Below are 21,345 nucleotides of genomic sequence, written 5' to 3'. Positions count from 1 at the left end.
CTTACAGCTCAGAGCTTGAAGCCTGCTTTGGATTCTGTGTCTCCCTCTCTCTCTGCCCCTCTTCCACTTGCACTCTCTCTTTCTTTCCCTCTCTCAAAACTGAATAAACATTAAAGAGTTAAAAATAAATAAAGTGATACAATAAATCTTAAAGTTTGATTTTTAGAATCAGAACTTACCTTACCCTAGATTCTGTCTGTGGCATTTGTGAGTCTCTCCCACGTCACCAGTTTTCTCTTCTTAAAACAAGTAAAAATATGTACAGACACACCTTTAAACTTTTAACCTAAGCATACTCCTAAATAAAAGGGAAAGAAATATCTGTGTTTAGTGTTTCCTTACATAGTGCCATATTATTGTTATCTATGCCATAAAGATTTTCCTAAGATGTCTCCAGCTGTCATTAATTTTCCTCTTTTCTGGAAGCATATAGCATTCATACATTCATTGTCTTTCCACACAATTTAGCTTTTAATTTCAGTCCTTTGTTGTTTATTAGATCTTGGTGTATGGATATAATGAATATAATGAACGTATTTTAGCGATATGTGCTAGCGTTTAAGAAAGAGATGTAAGTCGGGGCGCCTGGGTGGCGCAGTCGGTTAAGCGTCCGACTTCAGCCAGGTCACGATCTCGCGGTCCGGGAGTTCGAGCCCCGCGTCAGGCTCTGGGCTGATGGCTCGGAGCCTGGAGCCTGTTTCCGATTCTGTGTCTCCCTCTCTCTCTGCCCCTCCCCCGTTCATGCTCTGTCTCTCTCTGTCCCAAAAATAAATAAACGTTGAAAAAAAAAATTAAAAAAAAAAAAAAAGAAAGAGATGTAAGAAAGATTACATTAAAGCATTGCTAATTTAGATGAGCAAGGAGGAAAGATCAGACTATACAATTATGAAGTATATTTTCTTTCTTAGAGTGACTTTTTTCCGGTTATGGAAGCGACATGTATTTGTTGCAGAGTAATTGGAAAATACAGATGCATTCCTTTCACTTCAGTCTCTGTACACCTACACACAAACTTTGCTTCAGAAGGGAGATCATTCTATATATACAATTTTCTCAGGGTGTCTGGGTGGCTCAGTCAGCTGAGCATCCTACTCTTGATCTTGGCCCAGGTCATGATGTCTTGCTGTGTGGGTTTGAGCCCTGTATTGGGCTCCATGCTGACAGTGCAGGGCCTGTTTGGGATTCTCTGTCTCTCTCCCTCTTTCTGCCCCATCCCTGCTTGCTCTTGCTGTCTCTCTCAAATACATAAACTTAAAAAAAAAAAAAAAAAAAAAAAAATATATATATATATATATATATATATATATATAATTCTCGTTATTTTTCATTTGTTATATCAGGATTTTCCCATTGTTAATATTCTTTTGAAACATAATTTTGTAAGTGAATATACTGTAATATATTTACAACATTCCCCATTATTGCAGCTAAGAGTTTTTTTCCTTTTGATTTTTAACATTTTTAGTTTTTTTTTTTTAATTTAATTTTTTATTTTTTAAAATTTACATCCAAATTAGTTAGCATATAGTGACACAATGATTTCAGGAGTAGATTCCTTAATGCCCCTTACCCACTTAGCCCATCCCCCCTCCCACAACCCCTCTAGCAACCCTCAGTTTGTTGTCCATATTTATGAGTCTCTTCTCTTTTGTCCCCCTCCCTGTTTTTTATAACATTTTTAGTTTTTTACACAGTTCTTTGGATTTAACATTATTTTAAACATAATGTAAATTGAGGAGACTGTAAGGGTGACATTTTCAAAGTATATTTACAACCGTATGTATTTCTCAGTAATTTAGTTTGTAGGAAGTTAAAGGAAAATGGTATGGTCCTTAGTGGTAGCATTTTTTTTTTTCAGTTTTAAAGTTTATTTATTTATTTGTTTATTTTGAGAGAGAAGGAGAGAGAGAGAAAGCGAGCACGTGTGTGCAAGTGAATGGGGGAGGAGCAGAGAGTAAGGAGAGAGAGAATCCCAAGCAGGCTCCATAATGACAGCACGGAGTCCCAGGCAGGCTCAAAGCCAAGGAACCAGAACCCTGAGATCGTGACCTGAAGAAACCAAGAGTTGGACACTTATCCGACTGAGCCACCCAGACTCCCCTAGTGGTAGTTTTTTAATGTAGATATTTTCTAGCTGCATTTGACAATATAATATTAATTTCATCTTTGCTTATTTGAAAGAATTGATTGTTCAGTGGTCTAGCTATTTGTATTGCCTTATTGAAGCAATCTAAAACACCATCTCTACAAAAGTGCGTATCACTTTTTCATTTTATAAAAGCACAATTTTTGGTGTACTGCATTCTTTTATTCTTTTCAATTAGCAGCATGGTAAAAATATTCAAAGGAGGGATTTGTACTCAAGATTATTTCCATATTTTTTAAACCAACAGAAATAATGGTATATTTTAATATTCATAAAAAGAGTTAAGAAAATATTGTGAAAACTTTCTTCTGCTATCAGAATTCTAAAATGAGTATTTTTGTGATCTTTTATACTCACGTCCTCATATACTTATATTCTTTACTCGTCACCTCAGTTAAAACCTAGCTTTTTGGAAATCCTCTTTATTACCTGTTACTCTCTGATGCAGATCTGGGACACACAGATCTGGACCTTGCTGCTACTTTTCCACAGTTAGAATCTCCAGCATCATATATAGTCCTATGTGAATATGGTTAGTCTCTCCTCATCATTGGCCAACATCTTGGTTGGTAATCCACATTTCAAGTACTTTTGGTGCTCCTTGTTTTCATCTTCACCTTACTCCTCCTATTATTTGGGGCATCCATTGAATACCTTTTTAAATTTCCCAATCTCAATCTGTGAACATGTTAATGAGTGCACTTTGAATTCTGTAATCCCTTATAATAATCTTACTTATGGAATTCAGACCCTGAAGTCTCCCTCTTGACTATAACTTTGTATCTTTAGACTCTTCCCAACACATACATCCTCCTTTGGTGTCTTTGTCATTGCCAGTGTCTTTGACCCTTTCTTGTTCCTGAAGCCTGTGAGCCACCTTCTAGATCCAACTCTCGTTTTCCAGAGGAGGTAGACCTCCTGGTAAGCAGTTACACTCTGCTTCCGCTGCTATCCACAGTGCTGTCACCTTCCCTCCCATGATTGTCTGTTTTAACTTTCCCTGTCATTTCCTGGTGCAGGAACAATAAAATTCTGAATTATTTTTTTCTATTTGTGTTTTCAACTCTCGAACACTGTTAAGAAAGAAATCAGATATAAATGTTTATTGTTTCCATTGCAAATTGATTTCCAACATTAGCTGGTATTTAGGACTGTTTTAATTGATAGTTCTTTTATTCTCCCTTATTTGATTTCTTCTGTGGTGACTGCCCATTCCAAACATTTTCAATCTCTTCTGGTTTCCTGTCCTAAATCTTTCTTCCCACACAGTGTTTGCCTTTACCTTCTTCTTCCAAAAGAAAGTAGAGGCATTCCAAATTTAAACAGTGAGATTGATTTGTGCCTGTCAAATTGACAAAGATTTAGAAATATTAACAATGGTTAGTGTTGGCAGGAATATGATAAAATTGACATTTTTCCCACTGCTTATTAGAGCTTAAATCTAGTGAAGGTGACCCCTTCAAAAGTGTCTGCTGCAGCGTGTGTGAAGGACCTTTGAAATGTCCATATCCTTTCAACTGCGAGTTCCACTTTTAGCAAATAAATCAACCTTGTATTAGTCTGCTCAGGCTGCTGTAACAAAATACCATACACTGGGTTTAAACAACAGATATTTATTTCTCATAGTTCTGGAGGCTGAAAGTCTAAGGTTAAGGTGCTGGCAGGGTTCAGTTTCTATTGCATACTCTCTTCTTGGCCTCCCTCCATATGGCCACCTTCCTGGCTGTGTCTTCATGTGGTAGAGAGCTCTGGTGTCTTTTCCTCTTCTTACAAAGGCACCAGCCATATCGGAATAAGGCCTTACTTTATGATCACCTCTTCACAGGCCCTGTCTTCAAGTACACTCCCACTGGTAGTTAGGGCTTTATCATAGGAATTTGGGGGAAACACAGACACTCAGTCCATAACAGGCCCTTCCTTGTTCCATCCAGCTCACTGACAGTGATATCAAAGGGTATATTGTGAAGAAGCAAAGATCATCCTGGAAATTAGTGATAGAGATTTAGGAATTATCTTGGCTTATCTTAATAAATCATGTTCATGATTTGTTTAAATGCTTGTTTGAAGTTGTTTATATTTCAGCCTATAATTCCTTTTGAAGAAATCAAATTTATAGATTTACTACCTACCTGTTGAAATATTATTTCCTTTTCTTATTCTGAAAGTTGCCTAATGTAAGCTTAGAGATATGTCTGCTAATTCTAGCTACTGGAATTTCGCCTAATTAAACTTCATTAGTAATTTCTCTGGAAAACTTGAGATTTCTGTCCTCTTGTGATGTGCCGTTTAGGGCAATTTTGGCAGTGTGGAGATGTGCCGGTATGACCCTCTACAAGACAACACTGGGGAGGTGGTGGCCGTGAAGAAGCTCCAGCACAGTACTGAGGAGCACCTGAGAGACTTTGAAAGAGAAATTGAAATCCTTAAATCCCTGCAGCATGACAACATTGTCAAGTACAAGGGAGTGTGCTACAGTGCTGGTATGTTGCCCATTGAAACCTATTTTGAACTCAAGGTATGTCCTTGGCATCCTGGGTAATAGAAACCTATAATGTCTCAAGGTCTGGACTTCTAATATGCCAGTGACCAAGGAGAGAAGTGTTTATGTCACTGCAGATTGTGCTTGGTGATTGTAGGCTAAATGTTTGTTTATTTTTGAGGGTGTGGGGAAGGCAGAGAGAGAAAGAGAGTATCTCAAGCATGCTCTGACCTGTCCGTGCAGAGCCTGATGACAGGCTCGAACTCACAAACCGTGAGATCAGGGCCTGAGCCAAAATTAAGAGTTGGAGGCTTAACTGACTGAGCCAACCAGGCACCCTTCTATGAAAATATTTTTTAAATTGGATACTTTTTGCTCATTACAGATGAGGAGAAAGGAAATTTTCATCAGACTATTTGGGTTTGCAGAAAGGGTTACATAAGATTAAACCATAACTATTTTAAAGCTTCTTTTCCTTACTTTATTTATTTATTTATTTATTTATTTATTTATTTATTTAAATATGAAATTTATTGTCAGATTGGTTTCCATACAACACCCAGTGCTCATCCCAACAGGTGCCCTCCTCAGTTCCTCAAAAAATTAAAAATAGATCTATCCTATGACCCAGCAATAGCACTGCTAGGAATTTACTCAAAACTTTTTGATTCAAAAAGCTTGTGTTCTTAACTATTACATCACTTAATTTATAATCAAGTTTTGTTACCATAGACTCAGAGTTTATATATTTTAAGTCATTTTTATGTATGTTTGTTTTCTATTATCTAACAATAAAATGTGACAAAGTAAAATATTGTGTTCCCCTTTGTATGTTAAAAGGCCGGCGTAACTTAAGATTAATTATGGAATATTTACCATATGGAAGTTTACGAGATTATCTCCAAAAACATAAAGAACGGATAGATCATAAAAAACTTCTGCAGTATACATCTCAGATATGCAAGGTACTTAATATCCTGCCTATTTGTTGTAAGTAAAGAGAACATGCTAAAGTAATTGTTACAAAGTCCTCTAGAGTTTTCCTTTGATAATTAAGGAAACATATAGAGGAAAGACCATTTAAATTATTTATCTTTGTAAAACTTAGCTGAAATAAAAATGTTATTTCATCCATAGGGCATGGAGTATCTTGGTACAAAAAGGTATATCCACAGGGATCTGGCAACAAGGAATATATTGGTGGAGAATGAAAACAGGGTTAAAATTGGAGATTTTGGTTTAACCAAAGTCTTGCCACAAGACAAAGAATACTACAAAGTGAAAGAACCTGGTGAAAGTCCCATATTCTGGTGAGTATATTTTAGCGAAAATTTACTATTATTCATAGTTTATCATTTATAGATTTATAATAATAGCAAAAATTTATCATGCTTACATTGGGCTAAATGCATTTCATGGATTATCTCATCTAATCTCTACGACAACCCTTGGAGAATATGTATTCTGTCCATCTTAAGCATATCTGAAGTGTAGACAGATTAAATAGCTTGCTCAAGGTCAAAAGACCGACAAATGGCAGAATTAGGATTCAAAACCCAGATAGTCTGTTCTCAGAATTTGTGCTTTTAAGTTTTCTTTTTTTTTTTTAAATATTTTTTTTAGTGTTTATTTTTGAGACAGAGAGTGTGAGTGGGGGAGGGGCAGAGAGAGAGAAAGAGAGAGAGAGAGAGACAGAATCTGAAGCAGGCTTCAGGCTCTGTGCTGTCAGCACAGAGCCCAATGTGGGGCTGGAACTCATGAACCGGGAGATCCTGACCTGAGCTGAAGTCAGACACTTAACTGACTGAGGCACCCAGGCTCCCCTAAGCGTTCTTAACCATGATGGTGCTTTAATCCAGCATTAACTGAACATTTTATAGCAATTTGAAGCTAAAGGTAGTTTTTTTAAGTTTATGTATTTTGAGAGATACAGACAGAAAGTGAGCGAGGGAGGGGCAGAGAGAGGGAGAGAGTGAATCCCAAGCAGGCTCCACGCTGTCAGTACAGAGCCCAATGCAGGGCTCCAACTCAAACTGTGAGATCATGACCTTGAGCCGAGACCAAGAGTCAGATGCTTCTCCGACTGAGTCACCTAGGTGCCCCAAAGCTAAAGGTAATTTTTGATCTTCACTTAAAATTGTGAATTGTGAGGAGCATACAAACCTGATTTTTTATGTGGAGTACATTGTTGTTTTTATTGATTTGTGCTTCGATGCAAGGTCTTTTTTTATGTCTTAGTTCATTAATGGTGCATTTTGTTTTATAGGGATGAATCGCTGAAAATGTATTTAAATGTTTTGATTTGTGATAAAATCTAAATAGACTTTAATTCTGGTTTATTTATCTGCTAAAATAATACTATTAAGATTATGTTGTTGAAATCGGATGTTTCTGTTAAGGGATGGGTTTTGTTTTGGTTTTATTTGCATTTTTATGTTTTATTTACATTTTGGGTTTCTGACTTGCAAGTTAGAATTACTAATATAAACACTAAAACTGTCCATTTATGAAAATTTGAGATTCATCAGACTTATTAGAAATATGTAGATTATTTAGTTAGCTACTGCTAAGTTCATTGCCCATCCATATCTGTTAGTTATCTTCACTTATTTTGTATCTGTAAATTTTACAACTTATCCCAGCTATTACAAATTGTTAGTCTGGAAGGAAATTAGGTAAGAAAACACAAGTGATTTAGAACAAATGGATTATTGCTGAGTGTGGAACCTACTTGAGATCCTCTCTCTCTCTCTGCCTCTCCCCTGCTGGCACACTCTCTCTTTCTAAAGAAAAAAAAAAAAAAAAAAAGAATGGAAACTAGAAATACTGATTACTGCTGAGGAATGTGATTAGGAGAGACTTCACATTTCACTTTATACACCCCAGTGTCATTGGAAATAAAATTAATGTGCATAAAAGAGGATGTGGTATATATGTACAATGGAGTATTAGCCATAAAATCAATGAAATCTTGCCGTTTGCAAGACGTGGATGGAGCTAGAGATTATTATGCTAAGTAAATAACTCAGAGAAAAACATATACCATATGATTTCATTCATGTGAAATTTGAGAAACAAAACAAATGAACAAAGGGAGAAAAAAAAGAGAGAGACAAACCAAGAAGCATATTCTTATATACAGAGAACACACAAATGGTTATCAGAGGGGGATGTGGGGGTTGTTAAATGGGTGATGGGGATTAAGGAGTGCACTTGTGATGAGCAGTGGGTGTTACATATAAATGTTGAGTCACCATATTTTACACTTGAAACTAGTATTACTCTGTAAGTTAATTAACTGGTATTAAAATAAAATCTTACTATACAGAAGAGTAATATTTAATGACATTGTGAGTATTTTAAAGAAAAGCCCTTATCTTTTAGAAATGCATACTGAAATAATTATGACTGAAATACTCTCATGTCCATAATTCACTTCATATCAATTCAATGGGGTAGAGATAGGGGGGTGGCTAATAAAACAAGGCAGGAAATGAATGTCTATTGTTCTCTATTTGTGTATGTTTGAAATTTTTCATAATAATAAGTTTTAAGGAATATCCTGGTGATATCATCATCTAATTATTTTTAGAGTATAAGGAAACTAGAAAATAAGACTCATCTATACTTATCTGCTTTGGACATGTCCATTGATACATGAATTTAATTCTTTTTTTCCAGGATGAGAAATTAAAGAAGTTAAATGGAATTAACTAGAAATCCATAAAGATTAGTTATATGGATTTTAAGCAGTTTGGCCATACTTAATATGATAAACATTTATTAAGTTTCTACTGTTCCAAACACCATACAAGGAGCTTGGGATATGAAGATAGGGTCAGCATCAGAAAAGCAACAACAACAACAACAAACAACTGTGCCTGGTTACCAAGAAAACCAGACTAAAAAGGAAATGTTTGATGTGGCAGGCATATTCAGCCGACAGGTCCACTACGCATTATCCCTTCCCTTTCAGAGCTCATAGATAAAAAAAAAAAAAAAAAAAAAAAAATCAAATGTGTGGTCAGTCATTGCAGTGTGGCCAGTCATTGCAATCATTATATCATAAGTGCAATAATGAAGAATATAATGGGAAAACATAAGAATGTGGATATTTCCCCTGAGGGTTTAAATTAATCAGAGAAAACTACAACCAGGAAGTGACATTTCAATTATTGATTAATAGTTTACCAGGTAGAGAAGAGCAAAGGTGTTCCCTGAGGAGGAAGACCAGAACTAGAGGGGCAGGGACTTGGAAGTGAGTGGCACAGTCCCAGAGCAAACGGGGAGTGATGGCGGCCCGAAAGGGATTGAGCCTGGTACGCCGTGTTGATGAGTTCAAGCCTCATTCAGTAGACCGTGTGTAGGTAGCAAATTACAGGCCTCATCCAAGGGAATATCATGTTGAGATTCATATTTTAGGAAGAGAGATCTACTTTTGGTGGAGAACAGAAATTGTCAAAGTGTGGGGACACCAGGTTCTTGTTTTAGGGGGTCCAGGAAGTCAAAGGTATTTTCATAATAACACTAAGAGGTTATTTGTGTTTTCACTCTCATTGTTTCAACTAATAATGTAGAATAATTATAACAATATAAAGTTATGTGAAATTGTTCTCTCTTGTTTTCTCTCAAAGTATCTTTTTGTACTGAACTCACCTTTCTTTGTGAGTTATAAAGTGCCTGTATGATGAGATGAAGTGAGGTGGATGGCGTAAGCCTTGTGACGTGGTGTTAGGATCATCTGCATCTGGGCTGTGGTTAACCACTAGTTACTGAGACCCAAGAAAGCAAAACTGTGGATGAGGGGGGGAGCTACTGTAAATTGAAATTAACTTTTAAATTTCCTGTGACCACAAAACTCAGAAGTATTCACATTTTTCTTCTGGGTTGGGTTATCATTGAAGTTATTATCAGGATACAGTGTTCCAATGCAATATAAATAAATTACAAATTGGATAATTGTTTAAAGTTTTTTATTGGAAGCACTTCTTTTTTTTATGTTTATTTTTGAGAGAGAGAGAGAGAGAGAAAGCAAGCGAGCACGAGCGAGGGAGGGGCAGAGAGAGAGGGAGACAGAGAGTCCCAAGCAAGCTCCAGGCTCCGAAAGCTGTCAGCACAGAGCCCTATGTGGAGCTTGAACTCAGGAACTGTCCTGAGCTGAGGTCAGACGCTTAACTGACTGAGCGCCCCAGGTGCCCCTGGAGGTATTTCTTAATAAGATAAATGGAGCTATTTTCCCCTCCGATTAGTTCATATATCCCTGTATGAATATTAATTTCTATCATGGGACCAGATTCAGCTTAAATTCTGTTTATTTTGCCTTTTTGTAGATGTGAACACTGAGAAAAGTTGTGTAAATAAGTATATAGGAATGGAAAGAGTTTTGTTATAACAATATTCATTTCTGTGACTCTTTCTGAGATAAGGAGCAAAAAAGTATACAATGAAGTACCATTAAAATTAACTCTTACCTGGCAACTTCATTAAATCCATTCCTTTTTTGAATTTTATTGAAAGTAAAGAATTAAACCCCTTGATTTTCAAAAGTGAAATCATTAAAGTCATTCCTTTCCTCAATTTCTGGGAAGTATACTAAAAGTTTTTTAAAAATCTGACTTTATTGTTCAACTCTAGAAGTAAGTGTGTTAAAACTGTGAAATATTAGGGGCTCCTGGGTGGCTCAGTCTGTTGAGCGTCCGACTTCGGCTCAGGTCATGATCTCATAGCTCGTGAGTTCGAGCCCCACGTCAGGCTGTGTGCTGACAGTTCAGAGCCTGGATCCTGCTTCGCATTCTGGCTCTGTCTTCTCTCAAAAATAAAATAAAACATTAAAAAGAAAAAACTGTGAAATATTATTTAAAAAAATAAATTGCAGGACACATGTGTGGAGCCATGTTTATAATAAAGCATATTCACCAGAGCACCTTCCTTTCAAGATTCCTTCTTTTCTATTTTTAAATACTCAGTTTCATACTTAATTTTGTATTTTTTGTTATAAAGAAAGGCCCCAAATTATGTAAGCTTTGGGCCCTCTATTTCTCCCTGCATGTCTGGAAAAATAAATCACAAGGGCAGCCAAGATAAGCTTAAGATGATACATATCTTGTATAATTAATCTTATACTGTTATGAAAATAAGATAAGTCCTTTCTTATTACTTAGTTTGCAATAAATAATACAGAATAAAACGTAGCTAAGATTAGAATATATGAAGTAATGTATACGGTAAAATGTTTATTATTCCTTTAGTAATTGTGTTGGGGAGACGTATGTATCAAACTCATGTTTGACTTTGGAGAAACATTAAATAAGTTAGTGTAAAAATCAGAAATAACATCATTTTTATCATGATCAAAATTTTCCTGTGTATTTAATGGAATGGAAAGCTATATACTGCCAAAAACTAATTAGGCCGTTGGAATAGTTTTATTTTTATATTAGCAAGTGTTAAATGTTTTATATAATGAAATGAGGGTAAATTTTGTATAAATATTTCAGATGTATGAGTTGATAAAATAGGTTTTAACTAATTTATTGAGTAATGAACACTAAATCTGAAATATTAAAGAGAACTCATACAGTTTTTATACATGAGATATAGCCATCATATCTTTTAAACAGTTATAATTTCATGTAATCTTGCTATCTACATTGCTTTTGTTATTCAAAAGTGCTCTTTGTTTTAAGCTAACAACAAGTTTTAGCTTGTCCTAAGTGTTGGTGTTAAGAACTGAAGGAGAGGGGCACCTGTATGGCTCAGTCGGTTAAGCATCCGACTTCTGCTCGGGTCATGATCTCACAGTTTGTGAGTTTGAGCCCCGCATCAGGCTCTGTGCTGACAGCTCAGGGCCTGGAGCCTATTTTAGGTTCTGTTTCTCTCTGTGTGCCCCTACCTTGCTCACGTTCTGTCTCTCTGTCTCTCTCAAAAATAAATAAACATTAAAAATTTAAAAAAAATAAAGGAAAAATGCTCCTGCTAGAATATTTTTCTGTTGAAGCAGGCTTTTGGATTCATGGAGGATCCACGCTGAGCTGGAGCATGCTTAAGATTCTCTCTTTCTCCTGGGGTGTGCCTGGATGGCTCAGTCGGTTAAGCGTCTGACTCTTAATATTGGCTCGGGTTGTGATCTCATGGTCATGAGATTGAACTGTGCATTGTGCTCTGTGTTGACAGCTTAGAGCCTACTTGGGATTCTCTTTCTCCCTCTCTCTTTGCCCCTCCCTGCTTGGTCAGTCTCTCTCTCTCTCTCTCTCTCTCTCAGAATAAGTAAACATTAAAAAAAAATTCTTTCACTCTCCCCCTGCCCCTCTCCCCCATTCATATGAGTGCATTCTCTTTCTCGCTCTCAAATCAAAAGAAAAAAAAAAAAATCTTAAGATTTCCACCTGGGAAGTAAGCTAGATTGTTGATGGCATTCAATGCATAAGGAAAGTAAAATAACCAGCAGGTTTTGGAAAAGTGGGAATGGAGTTCTCTTTGCCTAAAGAACCTTATTTAATATGGAAATGTTCAGTAAGTCGAAACACAAAAGAAAGTTCAAAAATATGGTTATAAATTTAGGAGACATTAGTATATAGGTGGATGAATATTATCTAATGGAAAGTTTTGACAAAAAGGTTTGATGATAGAACCTTGGGAAACCCTAACTTAGAAAATGGAGAAGGAAAGTGTTGGGGAAATATAATTAGAAATGAAATCTCCTCCCAATTCAGTAAACCTCTGCACAAAGATAGAAAAGAAAGTTTTATTACTGAATAAGCTTTAACCCTGAGCGTCATGTGCATCACACAAGTGATCTGCTAAGAGACTGTAAAGACAAGAAAGAAATCTCATCTCCTTCTGTGGCCGAGCAGATTCAACCCATTACGTACATGTTGTCAAGATAAACAATAGCTAGTCCTCAAGTAAGAGAAGTTGACATCACACATAGTTTATCTTAAGTGACTGTCTGTGTTAACTAATTGTCATCACCCACAGGACAGATAGACTTCTCATGTTTTTATGGGAGGAGATAGTTTTGCAACTTGGAAGGAGGCACCTGCCGCAAGTTAAACTCTTACTGTCCCACAAAAACTGGGAGGTTGGGTGCTATTTCTTTGATGATTACGTTCCGGAGAGGTGGTTCCCAGGTTCTTGAGAAACATTTTTGGATCATACAGCTGGCAAGAGGCTTTTAAGCAAAAGCTTTAAAAAAAAAATTACCTATATTTCAAAAGACACAAAGAATTTACAATGATAAATTTTCTAAAGTAAATGCTCTAAGAGGAGAAAGAGTCTTTTCCCTCATTTTCCACAGGGAGAATTGATTTTTTTTTCCTTTGTGATTTGTATTTATCCTTACGTAAGTGATGGGAGAGAGGAAAACAGCCTTGGAGATGAGGGAGGAAATTGTAGACAGTGCTTTCATGAAAACCAAAGGAAGAGACTGTTTTGCAAATGTTGGGGAAATAGAATGTCTTCAAGAATGTTTTATTCCATTTGTGGGATAAAACTAACATACATTTAAAGATAAGAATTTTTTAAAAACTTAATATATATAAAAAAGCATGGTTAATTCTATAGTATCAACAATAAATACTATAGAAACTGAGTAACATGAGCTCATTAAGACCTTGAGTAGTCAGAGAAGGATCTGTGGAAGTGAGGAAGCTTAAATTGGATTTTGAAGGAGGTATTAAATTTGCATAATTCATATAGTTAATCTCACCAGTCTAAAACAGATCTTTGTCACTATCTTCTATAATAAGGATAACTTAACAATGGAACCATGATATTCACATTCCATTAGCCCAAATCCTCCCTTGGATAGTGTTGAGACTTGAGTAGACAATGACACTGTTTTCCCCAGTGACTTTGCTTCCTTCTCCCACCACTTTTTTTTTAAGTTTATTTATTTTGAGAGAGAGAGAGAGCGTGAGCAGGGGAGAGGGGGAGAGAAGGAGACAGAGGATCCAAAGCGGGCTCTGTGCCAAGAGCAGAGAGCCTGATGCAGGGCTCAATCTCAGGAACCGTGAGATCATGATCTGATCTTATCATGACCAGAGCAGAAGCTGGATGTTCAACTGACTGTGCCATCCAGGCACTCCTCCCTACCCCCTTCTGATTAACAGGTGTTTATATTAATAGCTTTTAGTCTTGTTCCAGTTTAGAAGCTTTTTTTTTTTTCCAGTTGGAAACTTATCTCGATTCATTTCAAGTTTTAGCTTGCAAAGAGCAGCTTATTTTATTTTTTTTAAATTTCAGTACCTGGAAGGTACTTTACAGGTACTTTAGAGTTCCAGGAAGGTACTTAGTTATCTTTGGCAGTTTCCCAAGACCATCCGCAGGCTTGATGATTCACTAGGAGGACTCCTAGGACTCAGAATACAGTCCTATTCATGGCTGTGATGCATTTCAGAGAACAGATATAAAGTAAAATCAGTGAAGGGAAAAGCCATCTGAGGCAACACCTGGAGGAAAACACAAACTTTCAAGGGTCCTGTCCCAGAAAAGTCACACGGGACACATGTAATTCCCCCAACAAAATCTCTGCCTGGCATGTACCACAATTCCAGACTGCCGGAAGGAAGACAGGTGTTCATTGTAAACCATATTGTTTGCAGAAACATTTCAGGCACAGTGAGCCTCCCTTGCCATTTAGGAGCTGTGGCAGCCCTTCAGAAATCTAGTTCCCAGGCGCCAGTCACTTGTCAACCTTGCAAGCGAGCGTTTTTGAGGATGGCAGCTTTAGGCCTACTTATGTTAACTTTTCTTTATACCCTTTTTAATCCAATGATTTTCAGGTTAAATTTAGAGTTGGCATATCACATAATTTTTTTTTCTTTAATGAAGTCTAGTTCATTACATTCGTCGTACAGCGTAGTGATTCGACAAGTCTGTGTTACATTGTGCTCACAGGTATAGCTATCATCTGTCACCATACAGTGCTATTATAATTCAAGAAACCGTCTTACAAATGCTTTCCATACATTATAGGTATGCTCCAGAATCACTGACAGAGAGCAAGTTTTCTGTGGCTTCAGATGTTTGGAGCTTTGGAGTGGTTCTGTATGAACTTTTCACATACATCGAGAAGAGTAAAAGTCCACCAGCGGTCAGTGTGCTTTTTATGTACCGTCGGCTTTTTTTAACGTGGGAAAAGCTTCTCCCAGAGAATAATAGTAAGCTTAGGACTCATTTTATACCCTCTTATTGGTGATTTGAAGACAACATCCAACAAAATAACCCTAAACTTGTTCATTAAATTAACTTGCATTTTCAAAAGGTTTTTAGTAAACCTAATTAATTGATTCATTCCAGAAGTTATTGAAAAAGTTAAACGTTTAAAAATAGTTTTCCCTGTCTATTCTATATTTTTTTAATAAAGGATAATTAAAAAAGGAAAATATCAGAAACTATATCCTTACAATAAAATGCTATCCAAAAGTTCGAAATTGTATTTGTGGTAAATATTTACTAATACAAGTAAATATCCATGCTATAGTTCCTTTCCATTTTTCCAGTTTTCCATTTTTCAGTCTTTTAAGTAATACTTCAATGAACATAGTGAACATTGTCATACATAAATATTTATCTCTTATCACCTTAGAATAAAAGTGTAATTATAAGTAAAAGATTAGGAACTCTTTCAAACGTTTTTGATTATTTCGAAATGTTTTTCAGAAAAGCTATACCAGATTGTACTCCGAATAACAGTGCATAAGAGCATACATTTTATCATTTGCTAGTATTTTATGCAGTTTTGTCAAATTGATAGAAGTTATAGTTATTTGATTTTAATTTGTATTTCTCCCTTTAGTGTGATTGAGTACATAGTTTTTGGGTATTTGAAATCAGTATATGTGTGTGTGCGTTATCTCATGTGCTTTTGCCCTTTATTATGTTAGTAATTTTTCTTACCAGCTTGTAAGAATTCTCTGTATTTCAATAAGCGATGCGTTTGTTGTAAATGTTTCTCTAGCTCATAGTTCAGACTTTAATTTTAGGAATTTTGTACATACAAGCATTTTATCTCCATTGCATTTATGCTTAAATATTCATTCTGTGTTCTTTTTATTATGTTCTCTTTTACAATCTAAATTTTATTTCAGCTGAAATATAATATGATGTGTTAAGACAACTATCAAAAAACCAAAGTAAACATCTTTTAGTTCACTTCTTTTGGGCTCTTCTCAGGGAATTTGTGTCAAATATATTATAGTTATGGAAATGGCACTGTCTTTTCTGAAATATGACTAAAAGGAAGGTTTGATCTTCAAAATAGTCTGTTTTTAAAAGGTTTCAAGCATATAGGAAAACATACATATACAGAATTTTTCACATTTACTAGAAGTTGAGAAAGAATTCTGGTTCAAATTAAATATACCAAAAAAAAAAACTTATTGAAAAGTGGATTTATATTGCAGGAATTTATGCGTATGATTGGCAATGACAAACAAGGACAGATGATTGTGTTTCATTTGATAGAACTCCTAAAGAATAATGGAAGATTACCAAGACCAGATGGATGCCCAGATGAGGTAACAAAAAAACAAACAAACATTTTTTTTTTTTTTTTGAGAGAGAAGAGCCCGTGTTTTCAAGAGGCGGAGGGGCAGAGGGAGAGGGAGAGGGAATCTTAAGCAGGCTGCACTCAGCCTGGAGCCTGAAGTCAGCCTCAGTCCCACACCCCGGGATCATAACCCACACCAAAATCAAGAGTTGGATGCTTAACTGACTGAGCCACCCAGGCGCCCCCCACAAAACATTTTTTATCCACATTCATCAGATGTTTTCATTCCCTTTTCACAAGGATTTCACGTCACTTGATGACATTTAATTTGCTAAGCTTTTGGATAATCATATGACTGTGGATCTAGGCATAGCCATGACATAAGCCTACATAGGAAAATTAAGTTAGTTCTCCGTTCATGTCTTCATCAATTAAAAGATGGCACCTTGTGTTCATTATAATTTTGGTTTATGTTCTCTTTTATAGATTTATTTGATTATGACTGAATGCTGGAACAATAATGTAAATCAGCGTCCCTCTTTTAGAGACCTAGCTCTTCGAGTTGATCAAATAAGGGACAACATGGCTGGATGAAAGAAATGAACTTCGCTCTGAGACCAAAATAGACTTAACAGAACAAAGTTTTGTATTTCACATTACTGTGGACTATTATTACATATACAATTATTATGTACATCATGATGCTAGCCAGCAAAGATGTGGAAATATCTGTTCAAAACTTGCAAAATTTAGTTTTTCTTCACGAGGACATCAGTAAAAGACATTGATGAAAAGACCTTAGCAAAGAATTTTATAAGCAGTTTCACAGACCCAGTCAATCAGTTAACATCACTTTTCTCTGGCAAAAGAAAAAAATAGACTTTTTTGAACTCAGAATTTTGAAAGATGAAAAAATTGTAATGTAAATTTTGCAATGCTGAAGATGCACAGAATACATATGTACAGTTTTTACCACAGTGAATGTATAATACCTTGGCATCTTGTGTGGTGTTTTACACAAGGGCTGGTGTTCATTAATGTTTTCTAATTTTTCCATAGTTGACCTACAATAACATCACTATACAAATTATAATGCTCAGATAATTGAATAAGCACCTTGTGTTCTTGTTCATTTATATCACTGGCCAGCAATATAAGCAGATGTACACTTTTAGCTTGTAGTTCTATGTACTGTAAATATTTTTCAAAGCAAAGGGAACAAATATTTAGTTTCACTTGTATAGGAAATTTCCCCGACCCTAAAGAATACATTTTGAAATGGAACAAGTTTACAAAGATACAACACAATCTATTTTCTTATTTGTCTCCCTTGTATTTGTTTGTGGTAAGTATGTTTTTAAAATAGAATTATCTCCAAGTTTTTCTAAGACTATAGTGAATAGTTTTCTTTAAAAATTTTGAGATTACAATGTGAGGAATATTGTCATCCATTTAGCTCTTGGCTGCTAATAAGATTCTTCAATCCCTGGGACTTTGGTCATGCATTAAATTGAAGCATAAGCCATAAAATAGATTGTTTTTTAAATGTATATGCTTATTGAGATGCCTGATAGGTTAGGATTTTTTTTTTTTTTTTTTTTTTGCTAAAGAATATTTTAGGGATTTCAGAAATCCTTGAAGACATTTCCTTTTGTTAGAGATTCTTATATACAAGGGAGAAATGAGAATAAATTGGTGAAAAAGTATGCTTGTCAACTTTATTCAAGAATGCCAGTAGAAAATTCATAATGTATGTGTCTAAGAAGAATGAGAGTATACATGTAAGTGTTGGTTGTTGTCATCCTTTGTTTTAGCGCTACTCCTCTTTAGACGCTTGGTATGGTAGAGGGGCAGTCTGTGTGTGTTATTTATACAAAGTTTAAAATACCTAGTATTTCAGTTAAAAAGAAAATAGTTTCTTACTTCATTTTCAGTGGTATACGCTATTTTTTTTTAAACTTGTACTTAAGGCTTTGGATTATCTATTTTTTGGAGCTGGCTTTGAAATGCAAATTATATAAGAAAATGCCTCATACATAAAGTTTGAAATTTTTTGGTGGGAAGGAAGAAAAGGGAAGAAATGCTTTTTACATTATCTTTAAAGCATTTTAGTGGTAACCAAATGCAGAAAACATCTAAAATGATAGTATATTAGATTTTAAAAGATTTCTGATATCGTGATGAAAGTTGAATATGATTTTTATTTGTAGACTCCTCAAGGACCTGTGTACATAATGCAATTAAGAGATCCCCCATGCTGCTACTTTACAAGTCACAAGTAGCACATCGTATAATATGCTTGATTTCGGAAACTTAAGTGCTGAAAAGTGGATTTTTAAAGGTTTATAACATTTTGTTTGTTTTTAAAAACAAAGGTATTAACTAGATTGCTTTAAATTTTTCTTTCTTAATGTTTCACTTTTTAGTTTTAGGGAGAGTAATCCCATATAAACATTCTGAAGTTTTTAGAGTGGGATGACTACCTTATTATAAAACTCTGAGTTTGCAAGAGAATTATTATTCACTGAGGATTTGCAGTGTTTAAATTTTTATTCTGGTTATACATAAAGAGAAATTAACCTGCACCTGTTCAGTTGGTTCTGCACAAGAAATAGGTAAGTAATTATCGTACCAATTAATGCCAAAATGTTTCTTCAAATGAATATTCTTAAGAAATGAGGATAAAGGTTTTCTTAGATTTCTACAATTCTGTAATATTGCAGTATATTAAGTTATGTAGTCTTTATATAAATCATTCGATGCGTCCATGGCTCCTTACTTTGGGAAATAGTGATTGTTTCACGTCACCTATGTATATGCTGCCAGTAATACTATAACTTTCTGTGGAAGAGTGCTTTCTCATGACTCAAGACTTCTGCTTCAAAGTCAAGTGAAATTTTTATCACAACTATAACTTCTGATGTTTAAATTTTATTTAAATAGTTTTATTATGGAGTAGACATAAGGAAATACCTACAGTTCTATACCTGGGGAGCCATTCTCCATGGGGTGGCATTACGTGGTCACTTTATTGAGACTGTGTTATTTTCTTCATCGTGCGTTTAGCATGTTTCTACAAAACTGAAATACCGACGTAATAAATATTCCGAAGTTATTTTCTTTTGTATTGTCACCTAACCAAGGAAGTGGGGCGCACACCCTGATTAAGGGATATGCAGAGAAAGCCTTTCATCATAGTAAACATATCTTTCAATGTTTTAAGAAGCACTTCCTAAGACTGCTATCAACTACTCTGTGCTCTTTATGACCATTTCTGTATCCACTCCAGTTCTGGTATTTAAATTATTTCTAATGAAAGTTTTTCTAATTTTTCAGTACCACTTATTACAGATCTTTGGGTTTTCTGTATTAGAATAAGTAATAACAGTAAGTATAAGTCAGCAGGATTAGCCAAACAAAAGGGTGGGTTATATGTGACACGCTTCATTCTATTTGAGAAAAATATCACAGTACGGATCTGAGAAAATACTTGGCGTTTACTCCCAGATTTGGGTTGGTTGTACTTAATTTCAAGATAACTAGCACTAAGTGTTTCATGATGCTGACAGTAACATTCAGAGAGATTTCAGAATGACAGAGAAGAGAATTTTAAAACTTTCATATTAATCAAGTTTATGTAATATGCATATCATATAGCCTTTAACTCTTCATATGAATCAAATTTTTAGTAAAATGCGCATTATAGCCTAAATATTAAATTACCTAATTTTGTGATTTATCAATTTTTACTTTATTACTGTGTATTATTTTTTAGGTTAAGAAGTTAATTTCTATTGTATTTATGCCATATGGGATTGCTTGGGTGGTGCAGGCCCTAGAATACTGTTCTTTTTCAGTCTTCCAAATCTATAAGGAAATGCCTTATTTCTAACTGAAACACCAGTCTTTATTAATATGGTTTTAAAAGTTGTTGATGATCATTATTCCATCATAAGTCCTTTCTTTGCATAGCAGATTGCTTAACATCCTGTTTTTTTAATGTAACTATAGCAGGTTCATAAAATAAGCATTAGAAGAGCTTTAAGAGGGCCTGTTCCAGTTATCCATATTCTTAGATTGCATTAATGGTTTTAATTTTAATACTTGCCTAGGAAGCACGCCTATAGATGCTATTTACTGGGGTCAAGCAGGTCGGTTTTGAGCAATGTGAACAGAAGCATAGCTTTTAGATATGACTCTTGGTAAATAACAGTAAACAGAGTGAGGTCACAAGGTAAAGATGCTATATAGCAGGATATTACCGAGACAGCAGGCAGGTGAGAATGCAGATCGTCAGCACACGTGAGAAGACATTATCAGAACAAGTGCTAGAAAGACAAATGAAAAGTATACAGTAGAAAAATTTTTTGATCAATTGCCCTTTCAAGTACAGCTGTATACACAGATGAAAATGTTTAGATGCTTTTCACACACAAAAGATAATTAGGTGGATAGTATTTTTAATGAAAAGGCTTAGGTTCTTTTAAATGCTTGGAGTGTATATGAATCTCTGAATGTGAATTTTCCAGTAGCATGTATAATATTGTGAGTCAGAATTTATTCACTAGAATTAAAAATATTAGAGATTAAGGAAATTGTAGTAAAGAAAATAAAATGAGAAAGATAAATCTAATCCTTAAGGCACTCAGTTGTGAAAATATGTACTTGAAATTTTCTTTTTTGGCTTGAAATACACAGAGGATACTTTCTTCCTCTGCATAATAGTTTTGTTGAAGGTTGCTATAACAGTGAATCTTTATAGCTATCTCAAATTTTAAGTACATTAAAACAAAGTTTATTATTTTATGTCCTTAGTAACTTTTAAGACCCCTCAATGGTTGGAGAAAAAAGGAAGATTGTTTACAGAATCAAAGACCTCATTTTGATTCTTAGGAACAAATAACTGAACTCTCTAACACTTTTAATTTGCATAACCAAGGTGTCCAAGCCCTTGATCTGCAAGCTGCTGGTGGCCCAAAGCTAAATGCCAAATGGGAAGTGGTTTGTGTTAAATGACTGCACTTACTGACTACTGTTCAGAAAACACTTTAAAAACAAAATAACAGTCACTATTTCCTAGAAATCCTGCCAGAACATTTCTTTTTTTTTTTTAAAACAGGAAAAAACCAGAAGTTTAATAACATGTATGCCTCCTGTATACGTGAGATACCCAAAAGAACTGAGTAACTTCCCAAATAGGCCAGGCTCTCACTTGAGTACCTTCTTCAG

The 21,345-nt window shown here is 35.2% G+C and overlaps 1 protein-coding gene across 7 annotated transcripts in view; it reads left to right on the top strand.

Annotated features, from left to right (window-relative positions):
- Window positions 1–19,231, top strand: part of JAK2 (Janus kinase 2) — a 164,498-nt gene extending 145,267 nt beyond the window's left edge. For all 7 annotated transcript variants that reach the window (XM_086684883.1, XM_086684884.1, XM_086684881.1 and 4 more), the window contains 6 exons: window positions 4,437–4,626; window positions 5,466–5,590; window positions 5,763–5,935; window positions 14,601–14,718; window positions 16,031–16,144; window positions 16,603–19,231. In XM_086684883.1, the coding sequence (XP_086541009.1) occupies window positions 4,437–4,626; window positions 5,466–5,590; window positions 5,763–5,935; window positions 14,601–14,718; window positions 16,031–16,144; window positions 16,603–16,710 (828 nt within the window). In that variant the 3' untranslated portion in view covers window positions 16,711–19,231. The remainder of the gene's footprint in view (window positions 1–4,436; window positions 4,627–5,465; window positions 5,591–5,762; window positions 5,936–14,600; window positions 14,719–16,030; window positions 16,145–16,602) is intronic.
- The last annotated feature ends 2,114 nt before the right edge of the window (window positions 19,232–21,345 follow it).

Source organism: Puma concolor, chromosome D4 (assembly GCF_028749965.1).
Source record: "Puma concolor isolate L17-30 chromosome D4, mPumCon1.1.hap2, whole genome shotgun sequence".
In the NCBI taxonomy this organism is placed as follows: Eukaryota; Metazoa; Chordata; class Mammalia; order Carnivora; family Felidae; genus Puma; species Puma concolor.
The sequence above is the reverse complement of the archived record's forward strand: the minus strand, read 5'-3'. Positions and strand labels throughout refer to the sequence as shown.